The sequence below is a fragment of the Nelumbo lutea genome, chromosome 5 (assembly GCF_056320005.1).
Source record: "Nelumbo lutea isolate HS-2025 chromosome 5, American lotus-T2T, whole genome shotgun sequence".
Taxonomy (NCBI): Eukaryota; Viridiplantae; Streptophyta; class Magnoliopsida; order Proteales; family Nelumbonaceae; genus Nelumbo; species Nelumbo lutea.
Window position 1 is genome coordinate 2710433 of NC_142688.1, and position 13188 is coordinate 2723620.

Sequence of the window (13188 nt, forward strand, 5' to 3'; positions counted from 1 at the left end):
AATATAATATAAAATAATATATTAATAAATTTCAGGGTGGGCAGGCCCCTAAGGGGACGGATGAAATTGCCACGTAGTAGATAAGTTACAAACTAGCAGTAAATGACCCTTCTTTTTTGGCTGACCGTACATAAAGAATCGGCCACGTTTCCATTGTAACGGCTCTTTTTCACAAACACTTGATTGCCTAAAAAGAAAAATAAAGGAGGTTGGGGAAAGAACCCAACCAAAGAAGAAGAAGGTCGGTGGGTGTTCTGTCCAGTCCGGGGTAGAGTGGATCCCAGCCAGTGTCTTATTTTTTTTCCCACTCTCAGTTTACCGTTACAACATGAAAATGAAATGAAACCCCAGATCATGTCTTAGCTGTTCTTCCGCTCTCGCGCTCTCTCATCATCTATCTGCTCCGGAATCTCAATAAAGCATCTCCTCATCTGCATTTTGCAATGACGGTCGTGACCACAACTAAAGCTGCCGCAGTTGTCCCTTGCAAAAAACTCATGAAGTTCGGGGCTTCAATCTTTCGCAGGGGCTTCAACTCATCCAAATGGTTTATTTCTAAACAACCCTTCTTTTCTTATTTTTATATTAATATTTTTCAGTTGTTAATTCACTGAAATAATAATACAGCAAGACAATGGCGAAACTGGCCACGGCCAGGATAAAGCTTCTGCGGAACAAGAGAGAGGTGGTGGTGAAGCAGATGAGGCGAGATGTTGCCCTGCTTCTTCAATCTGGCCAAGACGCCACTGCAAGGATTAGGGTATTCTTTCACCATATCATATAAGGGTTTCTCTTTGAATATTGTTCTTTATGTTTTCATCCTTTTTTTTTCCTCCGCTTCTCATTCTTATTTCTTGCAACTTTGTTTACTTCCTTATCGTAACTGTAACTTTAACTTTAGTAGAATGTTTACTTGCTTGGGAGAGGATTTTGATCCCATTCCCAGGTTTGGATTCCACACTCACCTGGGACGCCAGACCTGGACATAGAACTCTATTTTTTTTTTCCGGTGGGTAAATTGAACATATCAACATATCATTAACTAAAATCATTAGCACTTTTCTTTTTACTAATTAAAAATAAAAAGAAAACAAAGGGAGATGTTTGAACTTCTGTCCACGATGCAGGTCATGAGTCATGACTAATGCCATGACTAATTTAAAAGTATCCACAGATATCTAATGATTATAACCTCTAAATAGCATATTATTAAAGAATGAATACGCTCCTGGGTCCTGGGCTTATACTTATAGATTCTTTAGTGACTTTATGTTGAACATATGGCATTTTAGTTTGGAAGACTTAAGAAACTTCATGTTTCTTGTGAACCATATGAATGGTCAAATATCTCCACAGAAAACATAATAGATATTGTTTTGATATCTGCTGCAATAGAGCTGAAGGTAAAATGCAAAAAAGACTCCCAGCTTAATCCAGGGAATACTGGCATATATTGTATGTATTTGTACCGGACCAATAGCAATCTGCTACACTATTTAAACAAAAAATCACTTTAATTTTGAAATGGGAAGAACAGGCTGGTGTGGCAGATTTCTATTGATCTGGTACAGAACCAAGGGTACAGAGGATGTGAACTTGTAAAAAATAGCCACCACAATGCCTGTGCTGAATCATTCTGCAAATAAGCAGGTTGCCATTTACTGAAATGTTGAGTGAGGCACATACTGAAATGCTTTTAAAATTTTGGCCTCCAGAGCTCGTGCCATGGTTTGGGATTTGGCCTAGAATTCCCTATCCGTTTACAGACTATAAAGAGCATCATGAGTTTGCCAGTTTGGTGCAAAGAAAGGAAAGAAAAAAAAGCTTACGTCTGTATCCGGTCCGCTCCTCACAAGACCCTGGGTAGTTGGGACCAACATTGGATAGTGTCTGTTTATGTTCAGTTTAGTGACTGACTGACTTCCACTATCAAATGTTTTGTGAGCTTTTTAGGTCGAGCATGTGATAAGAGAGCAGAATATTATGGCAGCAAATGAAATTGTTGAACTCTTCTGTGAGCTAGTTGTGGTTCGACTCCCAATAATTGCAAAGCAGAGGTTAGTACATGGTTTACTTTCTTTTCCTTGCACATAAACTTCATATGAAAGTTAGTTCTGATTTGAGATCCATATTTGCAGGGAATGCCCAGCAGATCTGAAAGAAGGAATATCTAGCTTAATTTTTGCAGCTCCAAGGTGTTCAGATATCCCCGAGCTTTTACACATTCGAGATATATTTGAAAAGAAATATGGTAAAGAATTTGTATCTGCTGCAACTGATCTACGACCTGATTGTGGTGTAAATCGAACAGTAAGTGTTTTTATGGCGATTCCTGTTTGCTACTATTGCTTCTTCATGAAAAAGCATCCTGAATTCTTAAACAGTGGCAAATAATTGAGTCATGGTTATTTTCAGCATAGCTTTTTTAGGCAATGCATGTCTTCCCTGAGAAATAAATCAGCACTAATCACTGGGATTTGTAGGATGTATTTGAAGCTCCATTATAGAGACTCTAGCCCAAGATAAAGGATCCCAATAAATGTTATTAAGTAGATTAAAAAGTCACCTAAAGAGGAAATCCTCACTCCACCCAAGGAAGGATGTTGTCATCAAGTTAGTTTTCTTTTCTTTTCCCAAGGACATTGTCATGATTTTTTTTTTTTTTTTTGCATTGTCTTTGACTCTTTGACTCTTTGTTCATCCACCTAAGGAAGGATGTTGTTATCATGTTAGTTCCATTTAGATGATTCTATATGTATTGTTAAATTTCTTACTAAAATTTTCCTTTAATAAAAAAATATGACTACACTTTTACTCTTTTTACTCCTGTTTTTAATTATGCTTTTACCTTGTTAGGAACATTTAATTATATCAAACTCAATTAAATATTTGGAGCAGACTATTATTATTATTATTATTATTATTATGAATAGATGCCCGAAAGTTGTCATATTGATTTTGAGTGATCATTATTTTAGTCAACATAAAAAAAGAAAATTAAATATGTTCTTGAGCTCATAATTATCATATTTCATAAGAGAAGGATTTGAGTGATCCTTCTCTTACTGTCCGCCTCTTGGAGTGAAATCAATGGTTATCTTTCTCGTAAAAGAAATTGGTTTTCCTGTTTTATTTTTCCTCGATACTAATTTGAAGGCATAGAATTTTTGCAAATACCAGTTTTGCCCTTCTATATGAACAGTAGTTGTGAAATTTGGTCAGAAACACTATTGTTTATTAAGTTTCCTATGTATTTCTTCTTTATCTGACTAATTTTGAAATTTGTCCCCTTTAAGTTGATTGAGAAGCTCTCTGTTAAGACACCTACTGGTGAAGTAAAGTTGAAGGTTATGAAGGAAATAGCCAAAGAGCACCAGATTGTATGGGATACAGCAGAATCTGAGAAGGAGCTCCTCAAGCCCCCTGAAGAGCTGATAGTGAGCTCTTTCTCTCTCTCTCTCTCTCTCTCTCTCTCTCTTGCTCTCACCTTGTGTATATGTACCACTCTTGAGTTCTTGACTTCAATTTCCAAATTGTGATTTTAGTGAAGTTAACTATGTATGCAGGAGGGACCACGTACATTTGTTAGTGCTGCCAGCATGCCTGTGAAGCCTATATCATCACAAAATGTCAAACCAAATGGACCATCAAACAGGTATAATATGCTATAAATTTGGGGAAATAAACTTCTATTTCTCCAACTGTATGTATTTCCATGTTTTGGAATGCCTAATCCCAATCATCCTACAATGTCTTTTGTCCTATCTCAGGTCGATGGATGTTGGAGAATCTAATGTGGTACGTTTCAAGGACACAGCTTCAGCTGCTCGAGCAGCTGCAGAATCTGCGAAAAAAGCAATTGCTGCTGCACAAGCTGCTGCACATTTGGCGAATATGAACTCTCACCAAGTGACTGAACAAATCAATATGGAGAATTGGTCTAGCAACAGAGAGGTGCTCGAATCCCAGACTGGCGATCATTCTGTGCCAAGGGATCCACCAGTAGTCTCTCAGAAAAGTCATCAATCTTCGCTCCCTGGGAGACTATACGAGTCAAGCTATTTAAGCGATGAGGAGGAGGAGGGGGGCTCCGCCAATTTGGTGGATGGTAGGAAATTTCATAGGAGACATAGCCACAATGTTCCCCCGGAGCATTCAGATATAAAGTTCGATGACTCGGATGGTTTAGACTCAGATTGCAATGAAGAGATTGACATGGAAATGCCTTCGGGTGGCATTAATCCACCACCACCCAATCGGTCTCCTCCACCAATACCTACAGCTCATGCTTATCAGCCTGAAGACAGGACAACTAAGATTGCCTCGTGCAAACAGGACTCGGTGCCTCACCTCCATCCTAAACTGCCAGATTATGATGCACTTGCGGCTCGATTTGAAGCTCTTAAAAACCGTAAATCATGAACAGAAAGATAGATATGCATTTGTTGGTTTTTTTTTTTTTTTTTTTTTTGTTTTGTCATTATATTTGCTCATATAAGTCAGTCTATACAAGGTAGCATTTCCAGAGTAGCGTATCTTTTTTTTTTTGGTATTCGAAGTGACATGTAATCTTTTGAATTATAGTTGTCCCGTGGAAGCCGCCGCTAAGACAGATTTTTTCATTGTTTTCTGTAAATTGGCCCTCAATCAAAGTCCAAATCATTATCACTTTTCTTGGCCGCCTGATTGTATTCGTCACTTTGTCCGAGCAATGCAGTCCCTACAACCCAAGGACCCCTGAAAAGTCTTTTAGATACCACACCCACCCCTCGGCAAACCTGTCTAACCTGCCAATTTGGTCAGGTTTCCTCTTTGACCAATTCGTTTGGGTTAATGAGAATGTTGTTTGGGTTAAAGAAAAGCCTTTTTACATAATATATATTCTTTAACATATCAACTTGGTTCAATCGACCAAGGTTTTGAAAGCTAACCCAGAAACGAAATCGCTTTGACCACCGATTTTTGGGTCAACGGTTTTGACTGTCCAGTCGAATAAGAGATGATGATCTTTTTTTTTTTTTCTTTTTTTTTTTTCTGTATCTTTATATATATATATATATATATATATATATATATATTCATTTCTTTTCTTTTTGGGTAAAATATAAAAACCCTAAAGTTTGTGGCAATCATAAAAACCTCTCTCTTAGTTTTTTACTTTAGCAAAAGCCTCCTTTAACTTTTAAAGAATTCAAAAAAACCTCCCTTTAGTCAATATTTCGGACGGTAAACACAAAGTTACAAAATTGCCTCTAATTAATCGTCAAAGGCATCATTAAAAATATTTTAAAATGCCAGAATTACCCTTATTTGATTAATCTCTTTTTTTACGCTTTGTTACGATTAAATTGTTTTAGTATTTAACTAAAGCAGTTGTAAAGGAAAAACCAAAACCGGAGCTAAAATTAAAATTATACTTAAATTGTTTAAGTATTTAACTACACTCAAAACATAAAAGTTGTTTACTACATGAAGAAAATTCAACAAAAATTAAAATTATATATGTTTGAATTGAAAGTCTTCCTCTCTTATGTTTTTAAAGCCGGACTGGAAAATTCGGGAATCGGTTAGGTGATTGATTCCATTTTACCCTAAAATCGTTATTTCACCAAGAACTGTTGATATGGATAACAAATCGCTGATCCGGCAGTCGAACCGTTCAAACCGCCCAATGGTCTTGGCTTTTTATTTTATTATTATTATTATTTTTTTATTAGAATGGACTGTCCGTTCAGTTCAAACGGTTAGACCATTCGACTCGGGAACTAGACCCCTAACCAGCAAGTAGCACCCTTAGTCGCTAGAAAAACAAAGCTCGACAACAAACTTGCACATAGAGACCACAACGAAATCTTGTTAAGCAGCTTCCTGTTATTGTCGTGATAGATGACACCAGAGAAATCCGGTGGGTTGACACTTCTCCCCATCAAGATCGTCTTCTGCTATAGCCCACCATCTCTGTATCCTTCATCCTTTTCAACAACGATTTCGAATTTTTCATTGATTCTCTTATTGTGGGGAAGACAATCACCTTGTTAAGAGTCGTGAGAAGCTACTTCGGCGTTGCTAACGGCGACTTGAGTGGTGTTCATGGATTGTTAGTCTCCATTCTGAACTTCCTCGAAACCTGGCTTGCCTGCTTGGTGCAAAGAGCTGTTGTCATTGAAAAAGATCGTCGATGGAAAAGCAAAGCTTGGCAAAAGACTTAGATGCAGACCTCAGTGGAATCATGTTAAGTAGCTTCCCGTTATTGTCATAATAGATAACACCAGAGAAATCCGGTGGTTGACACTTATTCCCCATCAAGATTGTCTTCTACCACAACCCACCATCTTTGAATCCTTTGTCCTTCTCTCAAACACCTGTTTCTGATTCTTCACTGATTCTCTTCTTGTGATGGATTGCGATCACCTTGTTGCTGAGAGTCATGAGAATTGCTTTGGGGGCGGTGTTATTGGAATGTCAGTCTTTGTTCTAAACATCCTCAAAACCCGATTGGCCTGCTTAGCACAGAGAGTTGTTGTCATCGTATTGGGATTTGGACACATTACATTGTTTTAGTACTTAGGATGTACCCACAATTTGTTTCCACAAAAGAAATTTCACCAGAAAAACCAAGCATAAATGGAGAACAATTGCTAGAAAATGAAAGCTATTCTTTGGCAAATGGAATATTATGAGCAATGGCATCGCTGTAAGTGGTCTTAGGGTTTTTTTTTTTTTTTTTTTTTGCTTTGAAAAAGAACTGTAACAAAGCGTAAAAGATAGATTAGTCGAATAAGGGTAATTTTGGCATTTTATACCTTGACGATTAATCACGAGCAATTTCGTAACTTTATCTATTTACCGCCTGAATTAATGACGAAAGGGAAGTTTTTGTTGAATTTTTTAAGAGTTAAGAAAGGTATTTTTCAAAGTAAAACTATAGAGTAGATTTTTATGATTGTCAAAATCTTTAGGGGAGGTTTTTGTATTTTACCCTTTTTTTTTTAATGGGAAAAGAAAGGAATAGATGCTTATTGGCGGAGAAGGAAAGAAAAGGATAGAAAAGAAAGAAGAAAGAAGGAAGGCGGAGGAGGTAGTTTACGGATGATGATGACAACGGCTGCGACAGCCACAAATCAGATCTCAGATCTTGCACTCTCTCTCTCTCTCTCTGAGTCATTATTTCATATCTAAGATCTCATTTCAACCCTTCCCCATCTATAAATGCTTTCTTAAAATATTAAATAACAAACCTTTTATTAAACTGTGAACCGTTGCCCGAGTCAAACGATTTAGCGGTTTGACCACACAAGTCAATAGTTTTTTAACAAATTCAACATTTTTTTTTTCTAAAAAGGTGGTCCACTTGAAGAATTGAGTTGAAGATATGACCACTTTCTAGGTCAAACAGTTTGTTCGGTCCAGTCCGGCTTCAAAACAATGCAACTAGCAAGTAGACCCTCTCGGATGGAATCTCCTTAAAAAAAGGTACGAAAATGTCCAAAATACCTACACAGTTACTTTTAACAAAAATTTTTATTTTCCAAATATCTTCTTCAAACTGAATCACTGAAATATTTTCTGCAAAAAAAGAAACTAAAAATCACACTAAAATTTCCACTAACAATGCGTGGGCTTGGCAAGCTTTAAAAAACACGGTAACCAAAGACCGAAAAAGAGGCAGAAACTGAATATATAATTCATCTCCTTACGCAACATGAATGGTTCTCTGTCCACCCTGATGATTGTGCGAGTGGAAGAGGGGAAATAGAGAAATAGAAGAAGATCCCCTACAAATAATGGAAGTAGAGACGAAGGCTCTATCTTCTTCATCCACGGGAGGATTAATCTTCCTTAGCAAGGAAAGAATGTAGTCAACTAGTTCTTCTTCACAAGGAACTTTTAGAGGACCACGAACGGTGGAACCGAACTCCTCTTCCGCCATCTCCAAGAGCACTCTGAAGATGGGATGCTTCAAATAGTAAAGAGGCACAACAAACCTCCTCTTTCCTTCTTTGGCATAAACGGCAAAATGACCCTTCCTTCTCTTCCTCCATTTCTCTATTATCTCACTAAACTTGTTGGAGCTCCTCCTCATCATCATTCTAGATACTTGGCTATTAAGATCTATATTACTCGATCGTTTGTTTGGGGGTAGGTCGAAGGGCTAGAATTGAAGGTTTGGTGGTGGATGTGGATTGATGAATTATATATTATTGCGTTTTTGGTAGATGGGTTTTTTATAGTGAGGTCGACGGACTCAGAAAAGATGGTCATAAGGGTGGGATTGGTTATGTATGTGTGGAGGAAGTCGAGCGTCTTGTGATTTGAAGAGGCGACAACACCTTTTTTGTTTAAAAGGAAAAAGAGAGATACAAGTTGTTCCCTTTCCTTGCTTTTAAATGTGAATGCTAAAAGTTCTAGCTAATATTCATCACGTTGGATCTAATCGAATTCAATTTCTGGCTATTTTTGGCCTTGGAGTCCATTAATCGCAACGATCGATGAAGATTGGAGCTCGAATAATGTTGAGATAGACGTGGAGTACGTCACACTGAAACTCTGAAACTGTATAGATATTTTTTTCCTCTTCCAAGGGAGAGGTGGGGATGGGCTACATGTGAACTTGCTGAAATTGTTTGTACTTCGTCCCAAAGTTGTGTCCTAACCGTTTAGGCACGGGCCGTCGACCTTTGGAGTTGATGAGAGTGAGTGATATACTGGAAGATATTTTTTAGGATAAAAGTTGTATGTTTCCACGAGTTACAGGTGATCAAATGCAATCACAGTTACAGAGTGATTAATTTTAGCCTCTAAAACTTATGCTCCTCAGTCCTGAATGGTGTGTAGACGTACTGGACAGAGAAAGGAACGGGTGGAGCCCCTTCAGGTTCTTTTGTCTGCTGCCATCCATCTAATCTGTGATACACATGGAAGGTTCCTGAACCCCCACGGTCCCACCCCCATATGTGCTTGGAGGACTTGTCTATCGATTTTATCCTTTAAATTTATTAGCAGGCTTAATGCAGATTTCTGATTTTTACTACAAACCTATAAAAATTCAAAATGTTAATAATTTATATTCTATACACCAATGCCTATCCCTATATTAGCATCAGTTCCAAACTGATATCTATATATCATAACAGTATTTTAGACCCACAAATTCTGACCCTGGCCTGAATCCAGCCATTCTCCCTAAATTAAAAGGGATAAAATATTGGGGATAACGCACACACAAGAAACGTTCACATCCTTAAAGTTAGCACAAAATCTTTGGGGATCGAACAGAAACAAAAATGTCCAGCCATAACCTCAAATTCTGGAAACATGTCATGTATGCTCTGCATTAGGATCGATTCTCAAAAGATCCTATGTATCTGTACCGTCTGATAGATATTTTTCTTTAACATCTCCACGCCATACCTTCTTTATCTCCTTGTTTACGTTATTTTTTTTAATATATAGTTGTGCTAATGATTAGGATATCTGAACGCTTGGGAACCAATTTCTTGCAAAGAATTATGATGCAGAAATAACAGCTCGCTTCATTAATTTTCTTTACGCATGTAAGTTGATGACAACTTAAAGATGCTTGTAAGATATTCACTCCAGATGAATGGCTCTAATTAAACCCAGTTCAATATAAAAAAGAATCAGATGTTTTCTTGGCAAGAATTAAGGTCCGTTTGGTTTGTAGTCGAAATTAGAATTGGAATTGGAATCGGAATGGTCAATTTTCAAAGTCTGTTTGATTCAGACAGTAATAAAAATGAAAATTAAAATCAGTAGGAATGAGATTTCATTCCCAAGGGAGGGGCAGGGAATGGTCATTCCCTTAAATAGGGGAATGCCATTCCGGTAGGAATGAAAATGAGATTCCGATTCAGCCCAACCAAACAGTTGGAAATTCCAATTCCAGACCCCTATTCCTGCAAACCAAATGGACCCTTAATGTTTTATTAACCAGCAGATCGAATAGTTTATTTATTAGTGTTGTTACTATGTTACCCTGTGTTTATTGTTAGAGAATATCAATTTATTCAAGGACTTTACCTTTAAGAGCCACTTTGACCAAATAATCTATTGCTGGAAGTTCATTACCCTCATTATAAGTAACATAGATGGCTCATACATGCTTGAAGGGACTGAGATCAAATTTTTAAATATGTATTTATAGTCTTTCCAAGTTAATTAAGCTAAGAATTTTCTTGCGCCCGGAATAAATTATGTAACTGAGCAAATCTTTGACCTTGATCTATGCCGAGTTTTGTGTCTTTGCTTTGACCCTAACATTGTATATTGAGTCTAGCACTCATGTGATAGGCTACACAATGCTCGGTCTTAATTCCTTAATTTGAGTCCTTGTCTGCGTTTAATTTTTCTCGACCCAGGCCATGCAGCGTGCCCATACCCTTAATTACGTGAGTCTGGTTCAAAGTTCGAAGACCACCTAATTAGCTTTTCTTTTTCTATTTCATGTTTTACGGGGCAGCAAGGCTATATGCCTTCCTCCTCTCATGACATTATATATGGTTGACAAAGGCACAAAGCTGAAAGAAGAAAACTTTGATGAATCAAATATATGTATACAATTGATACATGTAGGTCGGCAAAACATCTGTGTATGAGGGCCCATGATGGTGTAGGAAGATATCTTCTACATGCATCTAGCCCATAACGCGCGTAAGCATGATGGCCATACCGTAAAATATGTGCACTGCTCTCTGGTACTTCGAATTAAGAAGTTTAAACCAAAATATCTTGCTTGTTTATTCACAACTCTTGTCGAAGCTGTAAATTGAGGTTAGAATTATATATTTTGCCTTATTGGTTTAAATAAATAGAAAAAAGAAAATACATTGATTTTTCTTCTTCTTTATACTGTTTGATAGCTGACCCTGTTAATTTTATTAATTTAAGTAGTCCGGCCACATGCAACGTCTTGTTGCATTGCCTGGTATAAACATGACCCACCTTGATGGAGTGAATGTCCAACCATAACCAGGCATGCCCACCTCCTAGACCCTACCATTAGTCCAATAGCCACGTGGTCTTGCATCCCAAAGAATCTTCCTGGGCGGGGGAGGGCTGGAGGTTTGCCCTAATATATAAACAACACAAACGTGCATTAGTTTATAGCAACCTAAGATCCAAGGGTAGTTGCAGTTGCACACCATCTTGTTAAGTTCAAAGTCTGGAGCTATGATGATCAATTCCAAGAGGGTCGTGGAGATGACAAAGAAATGGCGAAAGGTGGCTTCTGTTGGGAGGAAGAGAATCTCACTGCCGCCGAGAACAGACAAATGTTCTGGTGTAGAAAAAACCGGTGAGTTGCTGCTAGCTGCTAAGGGTCATTTCGTCGTGTACACTGCCGATAAAAGACGATTTGTTATTCCCTTGACATATCTAAACAGCAATATATTCAGAGAGCTCTTCAGAATGTCGGAAGAGGAGTATGGATTACCAAGAAACGGACCTATCACATTGCCTTGTGATGCTGCCTTCATGGAGTATGTTGTCTCGCTGGTTCAAGGACATGCATCCAAAGACTTGGAGAAAACTTTGCTCATCTCTATGGATGCTGGAGCTGGACGCTTCTCAGCCTTCTCTTCTCATCCTCTAGGACAGACCTATCAACAACAACAACTTCGTTGCTTTTAGTAAGAAAATTATATATGCATGTCTATCCCAAGATTTTTGACTTGTACAGTACTAGCTAGTTAGTCCCAATTCTCTGAGCATGGAAAGAAAGAATCAGTATTTTCGTTTTCTTTGTCTGGGTCGTAGTCTTTTAGCTAGTTTGATATAACTAAGTATTTTGGCTGCAGTTCGTAGCTAGCTTCTCTAACTGGATCAACTGTGTGTCTTTTAATTTGTTGCGTTTAACTCATTGAATTCCCCACTATTTTTTTACGTTATCTTACTCAAGTAGTGTACACCTTAATTAGTACAACCCGATGAAAACATATGAGCACAATTCCCTACTCTTTCTTCTTCTTCTTAGAATACTACTTAAAAATCTCCAATAACCCAGCGTCAGGTTTGATTTGAAACAATCCTTAGTAAGGTATATATTCAATGTTCCAAGGTGGGGACTTGTTCTAGCTAGCTAGGTCAGACAGTCCATGATTGTAGTCTATTTAATTTCTCTGAAGAATGAAGATCGAGCTAGCACTAACCAATTCGCAAAGCTATTAATGCTTATTAGGAAAATCCTTTTCTCAGTTCTATTTATAATTTCTATGGAGGCATGGTGTAACATCGGCCTGAGTAAATTAATTGACAATATTTGGGGAAAAATAATTAAAATAAAAAAGAAGGATTGCAATCCGAGTGCAATCAATAGGCATTTGAACCTAGCTAGCTAAGCTTGTACTAGCTTGAACATGTGACACAGATTTTTAATATTTTCTTTTGCTTATCAATATAAGGTAGCGATTTCCTACGTTTCTAAGATTAGGTAAATCAGTTACAAGTATATAAGTTTCTTTCTCGATCGGCATTACTTTAATCAGAAGAAAGAAGTAATATGAATGCACATCAAACTAACCATAATAAATTAATAATCAGATGTCACTGGGCTTTAGCTTTGTTATGTGCCTTAATTAGGTGTAATACTAGCTCACTGCTAGAAAATTTGAGATCCATAAAAGAATGTTGGCATATATATATATATATATATATATATATATATATAGGAGCATGAAATCTGATTATTATATCAAATTATCATAATTCGAGCAAAAAAAGAGATCGACATGGTGGCCGGCCCGTAAAACAATGGGTTAGACCTAATACGTACGATTAGATCTTCTAAATCCTAATACCATGGTCCAGGACAATTGAAAAGATTTTTCTCTCCCATGTTTTTGGTAACCAATGCATTAAGAGTGTTTATCGTCCCTTGAGACAGCTTGTGATTGATTATTAGTGGTGGGTGTGTTCCTGTCCTGTGTATCAAAAGAAAAAGAGAGAGAGAGAGAGATCGATGTGCCCAAATCGCTCCCCTTTTCTTAATTAACTGCTGCAAAGCTGAATCGCTGTAGCTAGCGGGCCAAGCAGCAATCATCTTGATATCATATCCAAATAAAATATACTACTATCAAACATATATTTCCTTGCATAATACACAACCGCCTACGTTTCCCAACCAGAAAACACAAGGATCCTTACTAAACTACCAACCGGTGGTGGCTCGGG

General features: G+C 37.5%; 2 protein-coding genes and 1 pseudogene across 3 annotated transcripts; 2 read left to right on the forward strand and 1 right to left on the reverse strand.

Annotated features, from left to right (window-relative positions):
- The first annotated feature begins 201 nt into the window (after window positions 1-201).
- Window positions 202-4668, forward strand: LOC148849823 (Regulator of Vps4 activity in the MVB pathway protein). 2 transcript variants are annotated; one of them, XM_088947444.1, is made up of 7 exons: window positions 202-547; window positions 628-760; window positions 1954-2057; window positions 2139-2310; window positions 3297-3437; window positions 3567-3655; window positions 3771-4668. In XM_088947444.1, exons 1-7 carry the CDS (start codon window positions 444-446, stop codon window positions 4420-4422), a joined length of 1395 nt encoding a protein of 464 aa, XP_088803570.1. In that variant the 5' UTR covers window positions 202-443; the 3' UTR covers window positions 4423-4668. The 2 variants fall into 2 exon arrangements, with proteins under 2 accessions (XP_088803570.1, XP_088803571.1); XM_088947445.1 differs by having other exon boundaries at window positions 326-547; window positions 1716-2057.
- A 2834-nt stretch (window positions 4669-7502) lies between these two features.
- Window positions 7503-8398, reverse strand: LOC148849824 (auxin-responsive protein SAUR36-like). Its single transcript, XM_088946385.1, has one exon. The coding sequence runs from the start codon at window positions 8087-8089 to the stop codon at window positions 7694-7696; it is 396 nt and encodes a 131-aa protein (XP_088802511.1). The 5' UTR covers window positions 8090-8398; the 3' UTR covers window positions 7503-7693.
- A 2740-nt stretch (window positions 8399-11138) lies between these two features.
- Window positions 11139-11836, forward strand: LOC148849825 (auxin-responsive protein SAUR62 pseudogene; annotated as a pseudogene).
- The last annotated feature ends 1352 nt before the right edge of the window (window positions 11837-13188 follow it).